At 40.9% G+C, this 25,410-nt stretch overlaps 3 protein-coding genes across 10 annotated transcripts; 1 reads left to right on the top strand and 2 right to left on the bottom strand.

Annotated features, from left to right (window-relative positions):
- Positions 1-140: 140 nt before the first annotated feature.
- LOC110983703 (uncharacterized) lies at positions 141-9,989 on the bottom strand. The gene is made up of 5 exons (XM_022243178.2): positions 9,776-9,989; positions 7,998-8,405; positions 6,128-6,222; positions 3,781-3,997; positions 141-3,478 (listed from the first exon to the last, which is right to left on the bottom strand). The coding sequence occupies exons 2-5, from the start codon at positions 8,166-8,168 to the stop codon at positions 3,014-3,016; spliced, it is 948 nt and encodes a 315-aa protein (XP_022098870.1). The 5' UTR covers positions 8,169-8,405; positions 9,776-9,989; the 3' UTR covers positions 141-3,013.
- Positions 9,990-10,601: 612 nt separating this feature from the next.
- On the bottom strand, positions 10,602-15,149 carry LOC110983708 (large ribosomal subunit protein mL42-like). 2 transcript variants are annotated; one of them, XM_022243184.2, is made up of 6 exons: positions 14,995-15,149; positions 13,707-13,758; positions 12,625-12,709; positions 12,341-12,373; positions 11,510-11,634; positions 10,602-11,278 (listed from the first exon to the last, which is right to left on the bottom strand). In XM_022243184.2, exons 1-6 carry the CDS (start codon positions 15,086-15,088, stop codon positions 11,218-11,220), a joined length of 450 nt encoding a protein of 149 aa, XP_022098876.1. In that variant the 5' UTR covers positions 15,089-15,149; the 3' UTR covers positions 10,602-11,217. The 2 variants fall into 2 exon arrangements, with proteins under 2 accessions (XP_022098876.1, XP_022098877.1); XM_022243185.2 differs by having other exon boundaries at positions 12,625-12,706.
- A 936-nt stretch (positions 15,150-16,085) lies between these two features.
- LOC110983684 (uncharacterized) lies at positions 16,086-25,392 on the top strand. 7 transcript variants are annotated; one of them, XR_015425005.1, is made up of 8 exons: positions 16,086-16,243; positions 17,293-17,334; positions 17,989-18,066; positions 18,688-18,990; positions 20,709-20,792; positions 21,854-21,935; positions 22,785-23,140; positions 23,678-25,392. XR_015425005.1 is itself a non-coding variant. In XM_022243140.2 (7 exons), exons 2-7 carry the CDS (start codon positions 17,328-17,330, stop codon positions 23,721-23,723), a joined length of 606 nt encoding a protein of 201 aa, XP_022098832.2. In that variant the 5' UTR covers positions 16,088-16,243; positions 17,293-17,327; the 3' UTR covers positions 23,724-25,392. The 7 variants fall into 7 exon arrangements, 1 of the variants encoding a protein (XP_022098832.2); XR_015425002.1 differs by having other exon boundaries at positions 16,087-16,243; positions 17,983-18,066; XR_015425006.1 differs by having other exon boundaries at positions 16,099-16,243; positions 17,296-17,334.
- Positions 25,393-25,410: the final 18 nt, after the last annotated feature.

Here is a 25,410-nt window from a genome sequence, read left to right as displayed (position 1 = left end):
TCCCTGTGATTGCATTTCCACTTTTTTACGTTTCCTACCTCCGCGGTTAGATAAAGTTCTGATTTTTTTGTAGCGGCATTTAGGGGCCAAGGCCCTATATTGCTTTTTATTTTAAAGACAATTTTCTGCAATACAATAAATTTCCATGTTGCTTCACCAAAGGTCTTTAATGGCACAACAAAATTTAGTAGGCCTACTTGTTCACTTCGTCAGAAAGTGCACACATGTACACACACTATTTTACTTTAGAATAACTCAACTTACCATGCTATTTGTTTTGCAATATCGGGACAGTCCAAAGATCAGTCCTATCGAAGGTCATACAACAGACAATTATCTGGAAAATGATACATGCTCGTAACAATGCCAATTCCACAAGTGTCACTCCTCATAAGAACCACAGCTTTCTACAGACACTGAACTTAAATTAACAACCGGGGAGCGGATGCTAAAATTAGCTGTCATTCTTGATTTTCTTTTCCATTTCGCTTGACACATGTATTGTAGTTTCTACATATATTTTTGTAAGAGTTGATTCTAAAAACTCACATGCAAAAATAAGGCCACGTAAAAAAAAATACATTGGTGATCATCCCTGCCCTACCCTCTCCAAATACCTCCAACCAATTTTTATATTTCTATTTTCCCCAAAATGGGAGGAAAATGTAAAACAAAATCCGAAATTTACACGAGAAACAATCCTAAGATTATTACCCTTCAGTATGAGAATTTGTGCATTCCAATTTCTTTGTTTTTCACTGGGTTTTATTCCTAATATAAAAAACAATGTTACTGTTATAACAAGGTAACAGACCAAGTCCCAAGGACTTCTTAGCAACAGGGTTCACGACTATACAAGTATATATCCTGCATGAACTTAACATGTGGACATTTCCGAAAAAAAAAACACACTTCCTCCCCCCCGCCCTTCCTTTATGGACAAAAAGGATGATCACCAATTGCTTATTTTTTTACATGGCCGCAGGGATGGATCTTGCTTTCAGGAAATGGGGGGGGGTTGAAAGGTGTACTGATGGGATGCCCTGCTCTGAGAGGATCCACCGGAACTTGATGTAATTGTTTGACTAGGAATAGATCGATAGTGTAATCCTTGTCCGGGAGTTTTTTCGTAGGGCTACTCGTTTTCACTGGTAGTTCCATTGAATTCCACGGCTGAAGGGGGGGGGGTTGCAACCCCTTGCTAGATCCGCCTCTGTGGCCTAATGTACTAAAATTGGCGAACTCTATGATATGGAGCTCCAAGACAGGAAATACTGTGGATATGAGCTATCGTAATGAAAACAAAAAAACCCCACAAATCGAAAGTTGCGATTTGAGAATTAAAGCACAAGGAGAACACCGAGGAAATGCCCATTCATATAAAATGCCGGATTCTGAGTACAGAGCTACGTGTACATGTACATGATATTATTTACGGGTAAAATCAATGATGCACACACCCTCCTGAACTTTGGGTATTGCATAGCATGGTTGACTGTGAACAGAAAAACATCTATGTACATCTCTAGACACAGCTAATCAAAACAGATTTTTGTCTGAGAAAGTTGGAAACTGAGAAACTTTGACAGGTGTCTGTATTACACAAAGGCCAAAGAAAACTCATCAACATTCAAACCAAAATCTGTGGATACATTTAACTGATGTCACCACTGAAAATATGGTCAAGGCTTTTATGCATGCATTTTACCACAAGCTCTACATAATCTGAAGTATCGGTAAACTTTCCTAACTGTAGCAGAAACATCACAGACCCAGGACTTGTCTGCCAAAGTACCTATTTTGGTTAACTGTTACATAGTTTAAAACGTGCAAACACCTCTTTCCAACATGTTATAGTACTGTAAATATCTTGGAAATGGAATGGAAATATCTATATAAATGGAACATGTGTGTACATGTAACTGAACATGTTTAAAGATGAACCCTGAATGTTGTATTGACATGTACAAAGGCAAGCTTGTATGGAACTGTAATGGGCGTATGATCTGCGGAAGTACTATGCCTATGAAATGGCAAGACAACAATGCTAAATGTCCTTAGGGAAGCTGGTACAGATTGATCGGAAGAGATGCCATCGTTATGAGCGCATGTGAGCATTTACAAAGTCACAACACCCTGATGGTTGGAAAGTGCCATCACAGTAATGGCCTTTTATGCTGGATGTCAGATGAGTCTCTAGATACAGAATTTTTTTGTAAAATACATTTTTATTGATGTTTATCCCCATCATTCCTTGTTCTGGGTGGAGAGAGATAGAGCCATGCAAAAATGATCAATATGTACATAAATCTGAAAGGCTCATGACTTGGTAAAAGTAGAGTGGAATCCTTCCCGCCAACATTCAGATACATTTCTGTTTCCCATAAAAATACAGCAACAATCGCACAGACAGTGTCAAATATCATACCCTAAACATGAATGTTCTTGTGCAAATGTTTTGGTCTCTCTACACAAGTTACAAGCAGATGAAGGACAAGGTAATTACAACAGGGAATAATCCAATCAGTCAATATTAATTTTACATAAATAACATTCCCAGCTTGAAGCGCACAGATTTAATTTATGCTGATTGTCACCTGCATCAAATGGACCTTGGCAAAGTAAGCTCAGATCTGTAAAGCTGTCGACTTGGACTTGACCAGGTCCCAATTTCACGGTGCTGCTTACTGCAAGCGAAAAATTGGCGCTTACTGTAGTAGAACATTCTGCGCTTACGCTGAACGTATTTCACGGGTTAGCGAGGAATTGTGGCTTGTGCACATGTGTACAGGATTCTGTGCTTTAAGGGTCAGCTCAGAATTTTTCTGCTTGCACGGTTAGCGCAGAATAGAGATTGTAAGTATGGAATTCTGCAGTAAGCTGCGCCATGAAATTGGGCCAGTGCTTGGGGTTATGTGTGTACAAATCATGTGCAGTATTTACAATGATAAACACTTTCAGCAAAGAAAACAACAATTTACATGATAAGTACAAAGGATTTACAATTGGCTATCTAAAGATTGCCTCCTTCTTGCAGAAGTTTCTGCACAAATCTGTATTTTTCGGGCTGTTGCTGGCTGAGTAGGAACATGACTCTGTCCGGCAACTCCCAAAGCGTGAGGTTTGAGACCGAATTGACGAAAAAGACCCGGCCACTTCCTGTTTGGTTTTCCGTTGGCCTGTCGATGTGCATCATCCAGTCCTCCACCAATATGGACTGTTCCATGTACAGCCCGCAGGTGCACTTCTTGAACTTCTGGTCTGACAACTTGCATAGTTCCATGATCTCGTCAACCTTGGACTTCTTGAGGTCCTCGGCCCGACAATAGACGTGGTCATTGTCGATGTAAATAGGCTCTGTGCCGGGCTTAGGTATGGGCATCGGGCCCCTCAAATTAATGAAACTGTCTGCAGTCGACTGCTCCCAGCTCGCCTGTGGGCTGATAGTTCTAGGTGGACGGGGTGGACGTGTAGGTGACTAAATATGAGGGAGAAAAAAATGCCAAACATTAGCATGAAACCACGTCATTTGATGAAACTGTGCAATTTAAACTGATCTCTACTTCATTTGCAATTTTTATCCCCACACAAATGGGTTCAGACCAAAATTCTTTGGAGGACAGAGCCCACACAACACATTTTTCCTTTCATTTTGAAAAGTAACCAATTTTCAAGTGCCACATTTTGAGATGGATTTTTCTCCCACATTAGATTTGATTTTTTTGATACAAGGTCATTTTGTCATGCTACATGTATGATGTTACTTTTTCGATGGCTTACCCTCAGTTCCGTGGGAGGGCTGTTGGGGGGACTCCTTCGAGAGGATCTTGAGATTGGAGTCAACAATTTGAGCTGAGATGTGTTTCTGCTCGGAACATCGTTGATGTTGAAGAACTTGACGAGATCCCCCAGCGAGCGGAATCTGAGCTTTTCGGTGACTTCGTACAAGCCCGATGTCCAGTTGACCTTGAAGTGATAGATGTGTCTGGGGTTATCGCTGAGGAAAGACGAAAAAGACAAAATAGTTTTCATCCGTGTTTTTACAGCAATTTTGTAGCGTTCCTCCTCTCTCTTCGTCTACACTTATCCCCAAGTACAATTCACATGACAGACCCTTTAAAATACATGTAGACATCGACCCCACTACTCTCTGAAAATGTGATAAGAAGTATCATGCAATACAATTACATGTACATAAAAATAAGATCCAACAAATGTTACTGGCCGCCATAGTTGCAGTCTGACGATGATTTAGCATATATTGAATCACAAATGACCTAAAAATTGTCCAAATGATTCAAACATCGTTTCAGTATGAAGGGGACATGTGACTCTATCAAATGAAGTAAGTTTCAAAATCATATTTGCTTTACTTAGGGAAAGAACCCTAAAAGGAAGCAGGAGTTCATGTTGGACTGCTTGCTATTTTTCAACATTTTCATGTAGGTGTTTTCATGGTTCAGTAGACATGTATACAGTGTTTCATTTCTTCAACTTTGTTTCAGGCGCATACTGATTATCAACCTTTCACCATCATTTTGTAACTGGTTAAACTTCATAACACATGTGCATCGGAAGATACAAGCAGAGACTGAGAAATCAGGAAATGTACATACATGTATTGTAAAAATGTGGGGTTTGAAAAAATGAAGCATCGATAGCAGCTGATTAGTAGGAGGATTGGGGTTCCTGATCTGTTTTGTAACATAAAAACTTTATCAAAGCAAATGCTATAACCACAGAGGTTCAATGTCACCACACAGACGTTTGAGGGAAAGTCCCTTTCGGTCCCCAAATCCCCAAACAAAGGCCATGTAACTGTACCCGTGCCAAAGTGAACGTGAACGTGTCAAACTGTCATGCTGACAAAGGCTTCCTGCCAATTTAACTGTTCACATCACATCAGGAAAAAATTCTGTGAAACCTGCCTTTCACTTTCAGCAACCACGTTTTGTTGCACTTCCTTGTTTGTGGTTTGGTTTCTAGATAATCAAGGGCTAAAGTCTGCACGTATACCTGTCAATTGATATTCCAACAAAACATTCTTGGTACCCTGCAAAAGCATGGGTGGTGTCACAGATCTTTCAGAAAGTCGGGGTACGTAGTCAGAGTATTTACGACAGGATCACAACCACTAGAGCTATATATAAAAACCAGAGCGCTAACTCATGTAGGAAGCGTTGCCTGCTGGGCGCATCCGTGTTTGTGCACAAACCTATGGAAAACTTGAAATTTTGTACAGTTTTTGGACGGCTTTTTGCATGTCTGCATCTGTATTCTAAAACGATACGTCAACAAAGCCAAAACGCAAACAACCTGAACGCACAATCAGTAAATGAGCATTTCATTTTGCACTGCACCAAAAAACACAAACGCATGCGCTGCACATGAATTTTGCAGTGACGTTTTTTAATTGGATTTTATTGATACCCGATGTGCATGATGGCTGCTGCTCTAGAGCCGTCAACTCACTTAACACTGACTGAATTTAGGGAAGGACTTTTCAATGTAACTGAACTTATTCATTAAAGACAGCTATTGAAAGACATGCATATGAAATGCTATGTTATGGATGTAAATAAACAGGTGCCATTGCTCTGTACGTGTGTGCCATATTCAAAAGACCCGCTGACATTTGTGTATGTTGTACTCGAGCGTTGCATTTAGAATACATAATTTGATATCTGTTCTCTCTGATTTGGAATGTTCTACAAGCACACACATGGATTCAAAATATCTGCACCCAGGACGACGTCAAATTTTCTCCAAGTGGAGAATGAGAACTTAGTGCTCTAGTTTTTGATATACATTTAGCTCTATAATCACAACAAACTCAGTGCTTTCACATCAAATGGAATGGATCAGCTGTGGACTTTTGACATTTTTGTTGCTGATTCCTGTTTTCACCCATCTTGGACATTACATACTCAGCCCTCTAAACCTTAACCTGTGCTTTGGAGCTAATTCAACATTGTGCCATGACACCTGAAGTGCGAAAACTGCTGAATCTATTAAACAGAGTCACACAGCTCAGAACGAGAGATGCCTATTGTTCCTGCTGTGATGATTAAACCTGTCAACTGCTGGTTCTTGTTGGAATCAGCACGATAAATATATCGATACTTACACCACAGATATTGTGATAACTCCTGGTTCGGTGTTGCTGTCTCGGAGAATAAATGTTCCTCTGGCGTCCATGTATGGTCTCAACAGTTCCTCCACCTGCAGCAAGGGAACAAATATATGGGATAAAGAGTGCAAAATGAAAACTACAGCTTGGTGGTGATGTACGACAGCAAGTACATGTATACACGACAAGATTCTTGCAACCTGAGGATCATAACAATTAACATCTACTTGATTTTCACGTAATCCCCACGATGTACACGTACATGTACATGAGTCATCAAAACGCAATTCAAACCTAATGATTTTCCAAGTTTTTTCCCAAAGGTGTGAGCATTCCGACACATGTGTGGATAACTGTGGGAATGCATGCAAATGGATGAGCCTTGCCACATGAGAAGGGATGGCACAGTGTTGTAATTTCCATGCCTATAAAGTTCCTGTTCCCATTTCTCTTCAATGAGGTCACCTCACCCCTGTCTAGACCTTTGGACACCAGGGTACAGGACAGCCCAAGGGTGGGGACATTGGGTGTGCTAAAAATACTTTGGTTGCATCTTTTACTGCATTCATGGTCTCTACCATATCTTGTACAACAATTTTCCAGTCAATGGTTAATGGTATAGTTCCACAAACCGTACCTTTACATGCTTATTGTTTTTATAAAACACATGAAGTGACCAGTCCAACTTAAATTGATACCGTGCAAGTGCCATCTGATGCCAGGTCTTTATTCTGAAAATTTCTTCCCAAGTCACGCCAACAGCCCAGGCAAAAAAGTCCATCTTTCCAAAATGTTGAACATGTGCAAACAAAGTTTCATGATTGGATCTACATCTGCAATCACTAGGCTTTACTGGCTGGAGCCCAAACTGCCAGGAAAGAAACTTGCATACATGTACGTACCAATTCAACTGGAACCTCAAAATAGGCTAATTGATTATTCAAGATTCCATCTTGGCTCAGTGGACATTCTGGTGAATGCTACTGGCCCCTATGAACTCACTTTGAAACAGTTTGAAGGCTTGGTTTTGTGCAAAAAACTCTTTGTGAAAATGGAGCTGAAGTACACCAAAGACCTGACGCTAACAATTCACTGCTAGCAGGTTATGTACAAGTCCACATACATAACCTACGTGTATACTTGTATATTGGTATTTATACTCATGTGCAGACAGGTAAGTGCGTGCAATGAAACCACTCATGCAAAGAGAAAAACAGATTCACAGTGAACATCAACCAAAAACTCTCATGTACAACATGTGTATGAGTAAACTCAGAACAAGGAAATAAATGTAATTGTACCCATGAAAACAATCACACAACCTTGAACATATGTGTGCAACTTGAGCGCCACCAATTTCACATTAAGAGTTGAAATCAAATCAATCAAGTTATTTTTCAAAGCTGAATCTCGTCTAAAATCTCAAAGTCTGAAATTGTCTCTTCCAGAGGAAAGTCACAAGACATCATTCAACATCAGTTGTAGTCTCTTATCACATACATGTCCGCTTCAGTCAACTTTCGGTAGTCAACTCAAAATCCTATGGGTAATTCCAGAAATTAGGGGTCCAAAAGTGTGACATTTTTCTGTCCCTGTTACATCTGACCAGACCTTTGTTATTTGACATGAAAATATCACCGGAATTCATTTCAAACTATTACTATTTGTTTAGCAGGTAATTTGCATTAATTCATCACTCTTGGAAATTAGAAAATTTGTTCTGAGCTTACAAAATCACATGTCGGATGTGACAGAGACACACAAAAAAAGGACTCCTGATTTCTGGAACTTCCCATATCAAATTTCAAACGTAACCACCATATACATGAATGTACCTGTAATTTAGAAGACAATCTAAATGTCCTACCTGTGAATTTTCGATTTTGCCGTAATAGTAGTCCAGGGAGAGTGCTTCCACGCATTCTCCACCAAATGGCCTAGATGCCATGGGACTGAAGTCTCGTCTCTGGGGTATGGGTGGCATATTGGTTTCTCTGTCACTCGTTCCGTTCAGTCGCAGATCTGTCGGTCTAGACATTGTCCAACTCTGAACTTCTGTCCATCACTTTATACGACGGACCAAATGGTGGGGAATTCCAGTGAACTCTATTTTTAGCACATCAGTAACTGTTTCCTGGCATGTACAGGAGTTAGCCCGAACAGGACAATGTGATGCTGCGTTACGTGAGATGAACAAACAACCTGGCCCTTTTTCAGGAGATCGATAAACCGGGCGATACCTCGACAGTTTCCTCCCTCAGGATATACGTCAAGCCTGAAGGGCAGAAAAAAATTTGTTATTTCAGCCAGTCTTAGAATACCGGTGCCTTTACTTACCATTCAGGTCAATGAAGGACATTTCCTTGTAGCTACAAAACTGTTGAAAATAACACTTCGAAGAATAGACATGTCATGAGTCATGCAAAAGAAACAAACAAGGTCAAAAAGTAACAGTACACATGGGGACATGTGACTTCATGGTGTAGGGTTTGTGGTGCCGTTCTCCATAAGTGGAGTGAATGGATGCCTTCGAGGGATGATTATGATCTTTGTGAGTAGCCGTTGGCACTGGACATTGCAGCATCGTGCTTGTACACCCCACAGGGAGCTGAGATGGTCTCGGGAATGCTCAGGTGTAATTGTGAGCCCAGTGAGATGGGATAATGATCAACATTTTGTTACTTTTGAATGACAGATACTGTTAGATAATGTGTGCCTTATAAATACTGAATTAGCAAACAAAGTTGGAATTTTGCAGACCAGTCTCACAGGGTTTGTGCACAGGGCATCAAGTGATATCTGGATATGGAAATGTCTGGATATGTGGAACTCTTTCCGGGGTCAAGTCGTTATCATCATTTTGGCACTTTGTTGAATTCTGTGCTGTACAGTAAAAAATGTAAAACTGACTGGATCTAAATTACAGAGCTAAAGGTACATTATGTTACTATCGGTAGAGCTGTGAGCGCTAACTTTTCATTTCCCGAAGTGGACAAACATTGATGACATCCTAAGCGTGAGATTTTTGAATTAGCATGCATGTTGCGATAAGATGAACTTCTTAATAATGCACATGTACTTGAAATACAATGTGCAAGCAATAACATACATTGTATTTCAGCACGTTTTCCATAAGTAGTAACAATGTGAAATATTTCAAATCCTCAGCAAAATTCCTCTGAAGCACACGTGTATACCTTTATGTTGTTTTAACATGTACATTATGCAAAACAAATGATAATTGGAGTGTAGGCAAGTTAGACTCAAGATAAACAAAGGCATTCTTGACTGTGACTAGTGAGCGTGATGTTTGTCTTTATGGTCTTTGACCATGTTGACGACCTCCTCCCCAAAATGATCCCCTAACATGCCTTCACTTGCCGAGGATAAGCCCACAATTTACAAAGATAATATTGGAGTGATACACACCTTAAAAGGTTAAAATCTATTAGGTATCCTGAAAACAGAGAAGAGGTACTGAGGATTGCCAAAAGAACATGAGCATGATGAAGGGAATTGTTATTAAATGCGAGCTCTCATACTCAATAACGGATGAGAGCCGGGGCTATTGTATTGGCATAAACGGGTTCTGTAGAATGTAGCATGCCTCACGTTAGAAACACACATGGAAAGCAAGATTCATACCTGCATCCAAGGTTGCATCTGAAAACGGGTAGATGCACGATAAAATAAGATGCTCTGCGTCCAGCGTTACTGTCCAGGATCTGCCGTAATTCCCAACACTCTTTACAACTTTGGAAATATGACGACGGACGACGGCGGTCGACTACTTCCTGGTTTTGAAGGGCGCCGTTCCATGTACGATTTTTGGTCCGTTCCGTATACGCATCCGATTACGGAATGTCACTACACGTGCGGACACCGGGCGCACGCACTGGATGGAAACGCATTTTATCAAAAAAGAGGCCGGTCGGATTGCATATCGGAACTACGCGTACGGCTCAAGCTGCTGCAAGCACTCGCACAGACGCAGGCGGCGTGTCAAGCGCCCTCTGTTGCCCTACGGGAAAATTTCCGTTAGTTTTCTTGCTCCCACCCCTCCGGGACTAAACAGAACAAAGGCATTCAGACTGATTATAACACATCCAACCCCCCAACCCATCTCTTCCTTGCCTTATGGTTTAACACAATGCTCTGCAGAGTCCTATCTGCATAAGGCGGAAGCCCGATAGTGTACCTGTGCCTAAAGATCATTACCAAAGGTTCATGCGTAATCTCAAGCCACATTCAACTGGACACAGCCAAGTAATATTCAATATCAGAAAGCAGGGGCAGAAAGCAAACACTTCCTGCTGAAATTCCACAACGGTTAAAAGTTAAAACAAGAAGTTAGGATGCAAACGGGTGAACTCCGTGAAAACTGCCTTTCCCTCCAAGGAGAAAAAAGGTATTTGGAACTGAGCGTTGTTAATGTTAGACACACTACAAAAGACGGACAAAACAAAGAAACTTACACAGTTTCTTCTGGTTTCAATTTATTCTGCTGAACTAATCTTTTCTTGTTTAAAATTCCTTCTTCACTAGAAATGTACATCATTTTTTCCCTTGTCAGCAAGTGTGGTTTTAAACTGTACAGGCAAATACAGGGGGAAAAAATTCAAAAATAACCTGGCTGATTGTAGTTAAAACCTCTTGGACCATCACACGCCCAACACAAGATGTCCTACCTAATTCACAAGCTATTCAAATGAATGGAACAAAAGTATTCCTTTGTCACCCTTCACTTTGTTCATTGTGTCTAGAATTCGCAATCTTCCGAGGTTCTTCAGTGTGCTCTCCAGCCCATCACCTTTGGAATTTGTGCCGTGTTCTCGACTTTGTAATCTACCACAGTGGGACTTGGTCTCAAAAATGATATTTACCCCTTCTCTAAAAATTGACTCCTGAAACCACTGATAAATTGTCCAACTTTTTGGTATTTTCATCTAGGCCAGTAAATGCAAGACCAAATGCCACCGTCTCTCTGTGCCTGGTATCCACCGAATCGGAACGCTTTTGCACCCCCGCTATCTTTTTTTTTTTTGCAATTTTTTAAAAATTCAACTGGTGTTCTGGCAGAACAAACATCAGAGGTAGGGTCTGTCTCTAGGTGGATTTCTGGCAACTTTGTTTCTTCTCCGAATTCCCCTGTGAATAAATACAACAACTCAAGTTGGCAGTTTGTCACAGGTGGGTGTGAACATGTCCTTGTGAGGCAAACTGCCCGATGCAATAGCTCTGATTATGATATGTAGGATTAAAACATTTCCCAATAAAAGAAACTAGGACCGAGTCGGGTAACATCAAGGTTAACGACAGCCTATCAGCTTGACTTTGGACAGTCCAAAATTTATAATGTCCCAATGTTAGGTGACTTACAGTGGATACCATCTGTGCTTGGTTGTGTAGAACATCTTTGCCAACTCGTGCACATTTGGTCCTCGTCTCTCTTTCTCGAAACTCTCATGGCCAAATTTCATCTTCAGGATTGAATCGACTGCCTCCTGAGGTGGAAGTAATTGGAAAATTTGAATCTTTTGCCTTTTCATGTATTCTTGAGAGAGATCTTAAAGAAAAATTCAAAAAAATCAACTCATTTTAAGTACAGTCCAACAAATAGGATCCAAATAACTTTTGCAGTTAGTTTTCCAGAATGGTAGCTAGTTGATTACACATTGGATTGAAACCTGAGAAATCCTGAATTCTCAAACCTCAGCTTCTTTGAAAAAATCCTTAATCTAACTTAAAATGTCCAGAAATCAAGGTTTAAGCGCTGCTTTTTTAAAACTAACATTATTGGTGATTATCAACCAACACAGAAGCAAAATAAGTCACAGTACAGCTATCACAAGGCATTTTATCTGTTGCAACTAGCAAAACGTCGCGTCACGTAAACAACAGAAGTAAACCGGTACAGCTCACAGAACCTAAATTGATCAGCAAACAGCCAAAAAAGGAGGCAGTGTTAATCAATCTAAAAATAAAGCTCACAAAAAAATTGACTGGAGCAGGATTTGAATACTTGCAACTTCCGGAACATTGTACAAGTGCTCTACAGACTGAGCTCTCCAGCCCTACATTGGTGGCTCTTTTATTCAACTAAGGATTCAAGAACTTGATTCTCAGCACACTGGAAAAAAATGACTTTAGTTCTTAACATCCAACTGATCCGCACCTACGGGAAGAATGTTCAGTACTGAGTAACCTTACCTCTGGTTTGGAGGGGTCTGGTCTTGGCATTGGCTGCAAATCAAAGACAGAGTGACTTTATTTTATGGGTGAAACACACATGACTTGATGATCTGTAAAAATGGTTGAAACTGCAAATGCTACAGACTTTGACATATTTTTCATATTTAGTTTGGTTAGAAAATATAATACCCCCGCCAAGCAGCTTGTTGTATAGAATGAAGTCAAAACTATTTAAAAAGCCAACTAATTAAAAAAAATGTTTCGCAGAAGTAGTTACCAGTAAGAATTGTTGACTGGCGTACCTTTGTGTTTTCATATGGAAAGGGCTCTGTGGGATGATAACAGACGATTGTGTTGCCGTCAGCTGTTTCCACCATAGTTTGACTGCTGGAAATTGAGAGAATTGTCTGCAAACCTTGAGCCTGTTTTTCCTCCTTCAAACCATGCACCAAGCAAGAATCTTGTGCCACATTTTGCTGCCAATTTCCAGAGGACATGAAGCCCCAAAATGACATATCTGCACAAGTTGGTGCGCTGCACCTTCCTACATCCTGCAAAATCCCCCAAAACCCTTTGGGTGAACTTGGTAGGACTGGTGAGAGTTCAGGTATAATCTGACTACAAATCCCGAAGTGGTACCAACTATCTGTCCACTTGTTCCATTTGCCTGATGCATTGCTAAATCAATACCACGTGCGCTATCATAGTAATTATTGCATTTGAAGACTTTTAACTAGCACCAGCCCCAAATCATCTGAAATTAAACACCTTGTTTTGATGGATTTGAATAGATTCCAGACCAACCACTACTAGTCATCATAGCATGTGATACAGTTTACAGTTTGCCTCCACAGAGAGTACCAGAAATTTCCTCCAAATTGTTGGATTTTAGCAGATTGGGAAACCTCCATAGCTACTATGCTTAAGCAGTTTGGATCAAATACAACATCCAAGTCCTGAACTGTATAAATTCATTAACCCTAACCCTCCTCAATCCTCCAACAGGTTAAGGATTGAGGAGGGTTAGGGTTAGCTATCAGCTCTGAGACCCACCTCTGCGCCATCACTTCTAGATCATATTTTTCACCTGTTTAAAGCCGAATCAAATTTGTACCATTGATCTCACTGTTCCCTATAAACAGAGGTTTGAAAAGCACCTTGCAGTTTTCACTTCAGGAAGTGGTGACGGTGATCTGTGTCAGCTGTGTGGAGGACAATCTCTTGTCAAATCATAATGGTACATGTATTTTAAATAGCTCTTTTAATTTTGAAGAAATGCCTATCATTAGTGCCAAATCAAGTTTTAAGGCAGACAAAACAGAAAATAGCCTTGACACATATTTTGTAGCTTTCATGGAGAACGCATGACGTCATTTCATCTTACCCATCATTCTGTATTGATCTGGAACTGAAGAACTGTCTGCATCCTGCCCTCTCTGAAATAAAAAAAAGGGGAAAAACATCTGCGGCTATTTAAGGATCATCTTGTTTCAATGGGGCAGCTGATTGCATCAAATTGCATTGCATTGAAGCCTAATATTTGTCATAAATTCCTCTGTCAAGTGATGTTGGTACAGCTTGATATTAAAGAACCAAAATTACATTGGTCGTCATTTGCAGGGGCGAGTGTCCTCTAGTACTGCGAGTATAAATTAAATGGAAACAGATTAACATTTTGCAGGTACACTTCAGTGACTTCACCCATGGGCTGTGCATAAAATGTAGTGCTTGTTTGTCATAATGCACTGCGAATTTCAAAAAGGTTTATTGTGCCAATTTACTCTGCCATCACAGATATTTGTGAAACAAAATTTCATACACCCCTTCTTGGTGAGGTTAGATGTCTTTTGAGGAAGTTTATTCACCTTATATCTCATTAAAAATGGTGGAACTTTTAAGTATTTGGCCCATCCATGCCACAGAAAATTGCCAACATGCATTCTCTTGATCATTGTCAGCAACATGACGACTAAACTAATTGTAACCCAGCTCCTATCTTTTCTTTGCTGTTTTATGTCACCCGCAGATGGAAGCCAAGCTATGATTGGCCCAGTTTACTTCTGTTTCAGTGATTAATCACAGCTCAGTTTTCAGATGAAAGGAAAACAACAAAGAAACGATAGGAGCTAGTATAGGCCGATATAATATTCATGTTGTGTGCTAGAGTTATTGCGCCAGAAAAATATAGACGCGCAAATATGAATGGGAGGAGGCAGTGAAGAGTTTAAGTGTCATGCGTGAGTCAAGTGAAAACAGTTGGATTTTGACAGATTTTAAAGTCTGAAATATCACTAAAACCCCAACAGTTTTCCTTTGGCATTTAAGAAAGCCAGTCATGCCAGTAGGTGGTGAAAAGGTGTTTTGGGCATGAAAAGGTATTTTGGGCATGAAAAGGTATTTTGGGTGAGTCTTTGGAATTTTTGAGAACCATTGTCACTTTACTATATGTAAAGTCGTGGAAGTTAGTATGACGATCCCGTCCAAAATCGAAAAAGAGGAATACAAACACTACTCCACTCAGTGGAACAAGGTTAAGGTAACAAGGTTAACACTTAACAGTGGAGCAGTGGTTAACTGGTCCCACCGACGGATGCACTTTATAACATGCGAGTGCGATTTCGCCTCCTTCGATCTATAACATTATTCACAAACTTTTTGTCTTTTCTTCTTACCAAGCGGAAGTATATTAAGGCGTTTTATAATGATAACAAGCGATGCGTACGACTGTCGTGCCTGCAAAAGTTGTCGTCCAATGTGCCCCGCCATCTTGATAATTTTAGTTGGTGTTCAATTTTGCACACCATTGGAATATCTTTTATTTTACAAACTGGTTCCCCATACATATGCTATGCGATGGTCGACTGAGGGCGCTATATAACTTTAACAGGTACTGAACTGCCGGAAACCATATAAAGTGTAACTCAATACGGAAAATGGACACAAATTTCCATTTTAATTAAAGTGTTAGGACAATTAAGCATGATGAATTTAAGTTGCAGTTATTCTAGGAAACAATTCAAGATATTCCAAGATTTTTTTTTACTTTTTTATTTAGAAAATCCCTTAATAAAATGAGGAAAGCGGAACTAGCTACTGCACTTGCCAACCTTAGAGTTTCAGTTACATGTACACTGTGCATCAGTGCAGTCTGCAATAAAGAGTAACTTTGCTGAGGCAGCTTCAGTATTCTTCATTTAAAGCGCTCCGTTATCAGATTAGTATGCTAATTGAAAAGTAAAAGGCAAAATGCGTAGAATTGGAAAAATTCTTTAGTTTGGTTATAATTCTTATTTCTTTTTTCCATGTCTGACAAAAAACATGGCTGGTTACGATTCATCTGAAACTCTTACTATTTCAAACCCATTATTCGTTAGATATTTAATAAAAAAGTAATGAACTGCTGGTATAACAACTGAGACATTTAAAATCAATTGTGAATACCTTCTGTGAATGTATTTTTTTCCATTTCAACTTGAATTTTTTTATATTACTTTTTTTTACCCTTACCCAATGTATATATTTATATACACTGTATACTCAGTGCTGTCCAAGAGCTTGCGAAAAACTTTCCAAGCTTACTCGGGTGGGACTCGAACCCGCGACCTCCTGCTTACTATTATCATAGAGGTAGGAAGTGCAGATGTCTTGAAAATTAAATTTTTCTCACCCGCAATAATCGTGCCTCTCTGGAGCTTCCGTACTAGTCTTTACCTGGTCCCCGTCTCAGCACAACGTTACCGAAGGACCAGTTGCTTTCGTCATCCAGATTAAATATGGCTATGCCACGTGCTTTTTATGCGCGTCATTCACACACGGTAGTGCCAGGCGTCGATCGCATATCGGTGATGCGTGTGTGACGGTGGGTATATTAAATTATAGTGTGGTTACAACGACTACTTTACGCGGCTGTTTTGAGTTGAGGTATGTTCGATATTGTCACCTAAATGATGGGCATCTTAAATCCAATTTAAGCTCATGGTGTGGAGAATTCCTTGGTCGTAAATAGATTTGGAATCTGTTGGTCAAGTTACATTTTGCTAATAAATTATGGCATTGAGAGATCTGGCGTTCACTGTCATGCCTGCGCCTGCTGCATAAGCCTGTGCCACGTCCGTCATGTCCATGCATAGAACATGCAGAATGCGTCCGTCGACATGGTCAAGTCAAGAGGATGGTCGAGTCACGCCATGGGAAAAGTTCCACTCACGGACATTATTAATTTGCCCTGCAGTCGGTGGCAGTGGTTTTCTCTGCCATTTAAAGTGATAAATTGTTCTTACAAATCAGATTTAGGCTTAGCTCATGTAGGCCTAGCTGGGAAATGTTGATAGGCCTAGGGAGATTTTTCACATTTTTTTCTGTTTTGGGGAAGATGTCCACATGCGGCCGCTAGTAATTATTCCCCACAGTGACAGCCTTCAGAAAGCAAAACATGTCCAGAAAAGCTTAATTTAGGAGGGAAAAAACCAAGTCGTTCACTCAGAAAACACTTACTTAGATTTTTTCAAACTAGTCTCATAGTACTTTGTGCATGGGGTGTCAAGTGGCGTCCGTATGTGGAACTCTTTCAGCAAAGAAAATTGATTTGAAGAAGGGATGTACACGTTAAATGCAAAGTAAACTGATCATTTTTAGGGGAAATCATTTTTTTGCCTTCCCAAAAATGAGTGTGGATTTTGACTGAAAAAAGTGTAAAGTGCCACATTTAATGAAATTGAATACTGGCTTCACTTGAAATTGGAAATTGTACAGAGGAACTACTGCCTGTCGAAAAAGACAAATTTTAATCACAATTTAAAAATAAATTGTAATTACACTTTGGAAATGAGATCCCAAATGAGCAGCTTGTTCCCTCATTTATGTATGCATGTCCCTGATAAAAATATTGAAGTAAAGCTATGTAGGCCTGCATGTGAGTTGACAACAGAATTCTTTATTCACTCAAAAAAGTCTGTCGCATTTCTCCACAGTAGGTTTTCTAAGGCCAAGTTGTGAGAGAAGCAACATGTCAGGTATGTTAACTTAGTAATACTGCCATTTATTGTGTAGAAGCTTTCTGTTTGTGTAGCTTTTTTGATTTCAAATGGAGCAATATATTGTATTAAAACAATACATGTTGCTTGTAATGGTAAAACCGCAGATGAAATCAACACAATTCCTTAACATCTCTCTGCATGGCAAAGGCGAAATCTGAAGTAATTTATCAACCAAGGTGGAGATCGCAATTCCCATTTGAAATAGCTTTCAGTTCAAAACCAGAGAATACAATTATGCTTGTGTCTGTTCAAGTCCAGCAAGTGTACAGGCAGTAAATATAGGAATATAGATAGGATATCCGATGATCATGGAATCTGAGATATGACAATAAAGTCCCAGGTAATCAAAGATACAGAAATGATCAGAGAAGCTGGGTTCGTGTGATGTTGGTGGTATCCTGGAATCTGACATCACTTGACAGAGAATCAGAAACAGTTAAAGAGAATCTAAGAGAACAGAACCTGAAATAACCTGAGTATTTAATTATCACAGAATAACGAATTACATTATCTGAGATGATCAAAGCATCTCAGATATTCATATAAGAGGCCTTGAGTTTATCAGAATTTGATAATGATTTCAAAATCTTGGATTGTCAGAGAGATTAATTTTGTCTGATTCAGTTACAGCACGTGGAGGTAACTGCTACAAGTGCGGCAAGCCAGGGCACTTCGCCCGGGATTGTTCAGTTCAAAGTGGCGGGGGAGGTAAGTGCAGAGTGGAAACAGGTCAGCTAATTCTTGCCTCCAAAGGCAACGTGCACGATCAAGATACAGAGTGGTGAGCGAGGTTTCAGCAGGCATTCACAAGCTAGGCGTCCACATTTGCCTTGAAGTGACAAATAGGGCATCCAAGCTGCCAGGGTTTTCATCCAAACAGGGTGTCCCAAATGGCCCGCAGGGCATTCAAGAGATGCCTGGACAGCCCTCTGGTTGTGAAATATTGGAGATAGGTGGGGGAATTATTTTCTATTGAAAGCGATTGAAAAATTGAAAAATGATGCAAACAGTGTTTTTTGATAAGAGTTGTTTTTCCAGGTTTTACTGTGGTCTACTTCTCAGGTCGCCGAGTAAGTTAATCTATTTACCTATGTAGGTGAGACGCGTTGGTCTCTGGAAAGGGTTGAGACATTACCAATGTCGGCATTGTGTCCCTGCTGGTGTGACTGATGTATCCCCATACCGTTTTGGGCCGTGGTCCAGTGACCTGTCTGTTGCAACTTTCTCTTCAATCCTCGCATCTTTTCATGTGTTTTGTTCATTTTAAACGTCATTGTAAATGTGCAGGGTAAAAAGATGCAGGGTAACTTTTGATGACCATCTTCCCAGATCAAACCTGCTACAATTGCGGAAAGTCCGGCCACATCTCCAGGCAGTGTCCCAGAGGCGGTAGCACTTTCAGCAACAACAGTGACAAGGAGTGCTACAACTGCAGTCAGATGGGCCACATATCGCGGGACTGCCCCAACACCAGCGGCGGTGGCGGGGGCGGCGGGGGAAACAAAGGCTGCTACTCGTGCGGCAAGAAGGGCCACCTTGCCCGGGACTGTCCCAGCGCGTCAGGTGGCAACAAGTGCTACAACTGCGGTGAGGTTGGTCACATCCGTAGCGAATGCCCGGAGGCCAAGTCAGGTAAGCACTAATGCCAGTAGGACTTGTTGCAATTCTCTTAACGCGAATCATCAATTTTCATGTAACCTTCCTATGCTGAAGTCACTCTTTGGGTCACTTGGTGAACACCTCAAGGAAGCACAGATGTGCTGTGTTGTGCACTGCACCAACAGTCCTTCACAGGAATATCAGATTGCACTTTTGTGCTGCCCAACAACAGTGCTTCACTGTTTCATGTGCATAATTGTGCAGTAAACCAAATGCAGTGAAGAGGACTGCACAGAAGACCCTGGGTCATTTTGTGCTTGCAATCAACTGTGTACACACTGAACCTGTGCATATTTGTGTTCCATGTAGAAAATACATGCAAAAGAGTGACTGTTGGGCATTTGTGCATATTTGTGCATATTTGTGCTGTAAAACCAAAGGCTTTGTGTTGTGGCCATCTTGCAGGACAGTCCTATTTTTCCACAGGGAAACTTCCTTTGTGCATACTCCGTGGAACAAAAGCACCGGCCTGCAAAATGGCCGCCATGCAAACCGTCTATAGTTATAATCACTGTGTGGGTGCTAGTCTGTTTTGGGAACAGGCTCCTGATTTAAATGAAAATGTTTATAGGCACTCAGAATCTGACCAATCACCTCCCTGGGATTGGATATCCCCTCTCCAGCCTGTGTTTGCTTCGCCCTATTTTTTGTTCAAATCACAAAATAAGCACAGGCAAAATCTCACCCATTGTGGTGAGTTGTGCGTGCATTAGGCAGATTGTCCCTGTGTTTTCACAGCTCATGCATTAACCACATGCTGCCGGGTGCATTTAAATATGCAGTGCACACATACGGGCAATTTTCAAAATTTTCAGTTTTCAAAATTCTTTAAAAATTTATCGTTTCATTTAATGGACATTTACACCCACACGAATGACTGTTTGGTGTCTACTCTAAGCTAACAGGTAACCTTCATTGACTCCTGAATATTTCAGCTAGGCCTGCAGCCCTGTAAAGAGAGCCCAGAATTGTGAGGTGTTGTGTAATTTCCTTTGTCCCTCGTGAATGCGAGTTGCATCTTTTCAAGTGTGGCTGGATTAGCATGCAGCGGTGCTGTATTTGCTCATCAATGGGGCCCTGGAGCACTTTTGTCCGCGGAGCTAATCTTTGGGTGTGCTGTGCCCAAAACAGTGGTATACTGTTTAAAAACAGTGACAGATTACCTTCGAAAAATGCAAGCCGAAAAATGATGGCAATTCCCAGCAGCAGGTCTTTTGTTCCGAGTACAGTCTTTTGTTACACGGACCAGCTCTTTTGTCCCGTTTTGGGCACCCCGGCTCTGCGTATAAACCCATGGTGTTCGAAACGGGGTTCCCTGACAGCAGTTGGTTAAGCCTGGATTTCCTGCTAAACATATTCCCAGTGGACTCGAACTTGAAGCTCTGTTTTCAGAACCAAGAACTAACGTCCCTCAATGAAAAAATTAATATAAACACTGTGTTAATTATATAAAAAAATCAGAGGAGTGCATGCAAAGAACGGGTCGTAACCTTTCAACCAATCAAGACCCACGATCTGTCTTCAAGACTAGACCCCCTAACAAAACAATTCTACCATGAGTGCGCATACCTGTTCATTCTGGATAGTTGAAAGGAGTAGAAATTATTCACTCGGCAGCAGAGATGTTCAATGTTCTATTCATAATTTCATGAAAAAAACAGAAAGCCTAATTTTTATTTTCCGGCTGACAGGTGACGACTCGGATGTGCTCTGTTATAAATGCAACAAGCGAGGGCACATAGCTCGCGACTGTACATCTGGAGGTGGCTGGCAGGGTGAGATGGCTGAATTTTTTGGCGACCCCTCCCCCACCAGCGTGCATTCATTAGTTCACTGTGTCCTGCCGAATGATATGCAGTTGGCCAAAGACAATTTCTGGAACTTGATCGTGGCTTTGCATTCTTCCCATTGTTAAAGTGGAATCTATGGGCATCATCAGGATTTTTTCGGGGGGAGGGGGGGGGAACGACTTTGTTTAGGGGGGAGCGGTGAGTATCTGCCATTGTTTAACAATGAAGGGCTGGAGGGAGTTGGTTTTCAGCATTTTTCAAGCAACTTAGAGAGTTGCATCCCCTTACATCTCTTTTTTCATTTCTTTAGCTTCCCCCTTTTTTCCTTCTTATTTTTACAATTTTTTTGGGGGGGAGGTGCCCCTCCCCTCCTGCTCCCCTCTGACGCCCATGGTCTGGTTACCAGTCCTGTCATGAGAACCAGTGGAAAGTAGCAGGGTGAACATGTGTTGGGGGGGAACGTCAATGTGAGTGATTTAGTGACCTTTCAGTGGTTGGTGATTCCTGCGAAACCCTGTTGACAACGGCAGGGCATGAAGCAGCAAGCAGTGTCAAGACCAAAAGGATTTTGTCTGTAAGATCAACAAGATCCAAGAAAAGGTCCGAGCTTTTGGTATCTCCCTAAATTCATCAGGGTTTTGGCAAAATAACCTTATTTTCCTGTACTTGGCTGACTGCAGAAAGGCATTTTGATCATCGTTTTCCCTCGAACAATAAAATGTGCAATTGGAATGAAAGGCCGCAAAAATAATTTTATCCCTACATGTTATGGAACACTTGTGTTTGTCACAATTCATAATCATTGGCAATGTTCCATTTTTTTTCTGTGGCCTATTTTGAACTCAATGAGGCAAAAAATTGCTTGTTTATGGATGTGGGCATTTTTACTGTTTAGATTGAATGGTCCTAGCATTTGATGGTAATGGACTTGATGGTGATGGGACAGTTTAATATCGCGACTCCCTGAAACTTTTGTTCCCAAATTTGGTACACGCCACTTGTCCAGTGTACCTGGATTAATTTCTAAGCGGCCTTTTGTTTTACAGGATCAGATGTGAAGTGTTACGCATGTAATAAACTTGGCCACCTCGCTCGGGATTGTCCTGATGATGACAAGAAGTGCTACCGGTGAGTGTCGGGAGAACCGACAGTACTCACTTTTCAAAATGATTGATTAGCCAGACTGTTCTGCGTCTCACATGGGCCGAATTGTAAAAAGTAGAAAAAAGTTCCTGTCTGACAGTTTTGTGCAAAGCCAAAGTAAGCTGAGAACCACTGTATGCCTGCACATGTATACTTGGAGCCCACGACATGGCTTGATGTTGATTTGGGGACTTGTCTCCCGGTGTACTTAAATGGAGCCATAATTTTATAGTCAACTCTCATTATGTCAAGATGGTTGGGACCAGCCAAATTAACCTCGCTATAGACTAATTCAGTGACCAGAAATAGAAACCTTTACTTGCTGAAGCACTATGCTTGCATGCAAGTGGTATATATGTTACATACCTTACAAAAAACCTTAAAATTTACATGCGCCTCAAGTTTAAAAATGCACACCTGAGCATGGTGCCATGGGACAAATGGCAGCTTCTCGCCTTGATCAGTACCACAGATGCTATGTAAAAAAAAATCTTGATTTGCAGTGCTCGTGTACAGACTGAAGCCACCGGGAGCCATCTTACCGAGCCAAATACAAAGTTGGCCGTTGACTTACGTGCCGTTGTAGCTATTGTTGCCACCAATGCTTTGTATTTCCTTTGTATTTGGATCAGTAAGATGGCCGCAGTGGCTTCAATGACTGCTGTGGGCTGATTAACCACTTTGTGCCGGGTGAAGTTAGCGGCATGCATCACCCGCTGCCGGGCGCTTTTTCATTGTTTACCGTTTGCAAAATTCTTCAAAAATTCATATCTTCATTTACTGGATGCGTACACCCAAATGAATGACTATCTTGTGGCGACTCTAATCTGACAGGCAACCTCCACTGACGCGTGAGTATTGCAGCCACTCCTGCCACCCAGTAAAGAGCCTCCATTGTGCGGTGTTGTGTAACTTCCTCTTTGTTCCGGGAATTGGCCCAGTGTGTGGCTATGCTGGATGGCGGTGTTGCTATGCGGAGCGATTGGCGGTCTAGCAGCGCGTGGGTCGTGAGGGTGAACCAGGCCATTCATCGGGCACATCGGCATAATGAATGCTGCACAGCAGTACTGTTTGTACTAATGCGGCTAGATTCCACGAGCGCACAGCTGTATTGTATAGCTCATCGCTGGAGTGCTGGAGTGCTTTTGTCCGTGCAGATAATCTGCTTGCACTAGCAGCGGCAAACAACGGTACGGTTCCAAAACAATAACAGATTACCTCCGCTAATGCCAGCTTTCTGTGCTGACAGCATATGAACCTTGATTTGCAAGTCCCAGCAGCTCTGGCTTTGTTAAAGGAAGTTCCGATTTTGGGCACTCCAGCCATGAAACATGGCTCCGTGTGTCCAGTACCGGGCACCCCGGTGGCAAGTGGTTAAGGATATCGCAAGCCGAAATTTTTTGTTGCAAAGGGACTGTGAAAATAAAGACAAAGAAATGAAATTCAAGAGATTGGAACCCTTGGAATTTACTTGAACGTACCTTGAAATGACAGCTCTTTTTGTTGAGAGTTGACTGTATCTAGAATTGTAAAGACTTGAGTCGACTCAAGTCACAAGTTTTGGCAACTCGACTAGACTGAAGTCCTGAAAGGTAAATGGGTTGACTCAACTCGAGGTACTTTGTTATAGTGACTTGACTCAACTTGAGTCACAGAAGTTAGTGACTCGTTACAACTCAGTATTGACCTGCATCTTTTGAAGTGCCTGCCTTATTTATTTATTACAGATGTGGCAAAAGGGGCCATTTTGCCCGTGACTGTGATAACGAATAGACACACTGACATGTCTACATGATGCCCGTCTCTTAGTTGAGGTCTCGCAGTCCACATCAGCCAATGCAGTGAACACCACCTACGTGCTGTGCAGTAAATGACAAGGTTACAATTCAAAATAATGGTTGTGCGTGGAAGCAAAACCGTATGCTGCTTTTTGGGGCCCATTTGTTCCGTAGAATTTAGTAAAAATAAAATTGCGTTGTAGTTATTAAACCATTGAAAAGGAGGCAATGTGGCAAATATCTAATTGCCTCCTGTATTTACATTTTGATGAACATGTGAACGCGGGATCCAATGGAAAATTTCTCTTTGGAAAAGTTGCAATTTCTTGTAAGGTGACAAATTTTCATGAGAAAATTCATATTTTAATTGACGACAGTGGTGCAGATGAAGGATGGTCACTTTCTGTGGTTTTTGCAGGCCATAAAATTCCTTATGTAATCTTCTTTTGTCTCGCAAAAAAAACTTTACCAGGTTTGTTTCAGAAAGTTTGCAAAATTAAAGCAGTGTGTGCTTTTCTGACTTAAAAATCCGATGTGCTGGGATATGTACTTTAAATTGAAGTTATCATGTTGCTTTGTGGTTGTCCTGGAAAGTTTTTTTTAAAAAGCTGTCAGTTTTAGTAAAGTCTGCAATGGCAGACGTGTGTTTTCAGAATCTCCTTGATAATTTTTGGGTAATTTTTGCTGGAACAAGTCGGTTTTAAGTGTAAGTTTGTGGTTTACCTTTGAACTTTGTCCGCAAAAACATTCTCTGCCATTCTTGTCTTATTACATTGCGATCCTAAACCACCTCTGTTCTGTTGGGAAAATGTGAATATTGATATTTCAAACATTAAAGTAGTTTTTGTCTTTTGAAGGTTGATCTTAACATGACTCTCCTTCATAAATTTTCATATTGTTTAGTTGAATTTCTTATCTCAATAGAAGTAGTGTTTTTTTTTTACTTTAAAAGTGCCTCAGTTAAAGTTATTTACAAAACTGCAGCCATTGAAACATGGGAAAAAATCACTTTGAAATGTTGGGCCAATTTCAAGCCCAATCAAGGTACATTTAAGGCTTCTCTGGCCTTCATTTCAGGTTCTGGACAAGTATTTGGCTGGCATCCCTGCCAGACAAAAATTGACTATATATTGCAATCAAGTCCATCACACCCCTGCAAGCCCAGCGCAGGTTATTCAGTCACAAGACTGAACGGAAGGACTTGTGACTGGATTGGTGATGGACACGACCATAACACTGTTTATAAAGTGGGCAGCCCTTTAGCCATGTCTTCTCGAAAATTCATTCCATTATTTTGCAATTCTGTCTTGCTGTTAGCAATGCTTTGGCGTAATTTTAATGGAGGTATGTGTAATGTTGCTTCATATGTGCTGCTTCATATTAACCACCTGAAAGGTTTTGCCTTGTGATACAATGGATGAGGGTGTGTATATAGTATACATCTAAGTCTGATTTTGTTCTGGTGTGTCCATACATGTGTATATGCACGGAAATTGAAATTTTGGTATCTTTTACGTGTATAAGAATGAAAGGATTTACATAAATTTGATTTTGTAATGTATGACATTTAAAGAAAAGCCAGTTCTGTTTCTGCTGTGAGAAGGAAGAAGGTTGCCAATTCAGTACATGTACAATTAAATGAAACTCCAAAGTTACTTGTGAAAGAGCTGGGCTCAGTGTTA

Source organism: Acanthaster planci, linkage group LG04 (assembly GCF_054643075.1).
Source record: "Acanthaster planci isolate LZ-2023a linkage group LG04, COTS_SCS, whole genome shotgun sequence".
NCBI lineage: Eukaryota > Metazoa > Echinodermata > Asteroidea > Valvatida > Acanthasteridae > Acanthaster > Acanthaster planci.
This window is presented reverse-complemented; position numbering and strand designations above follow the sequence as displayed.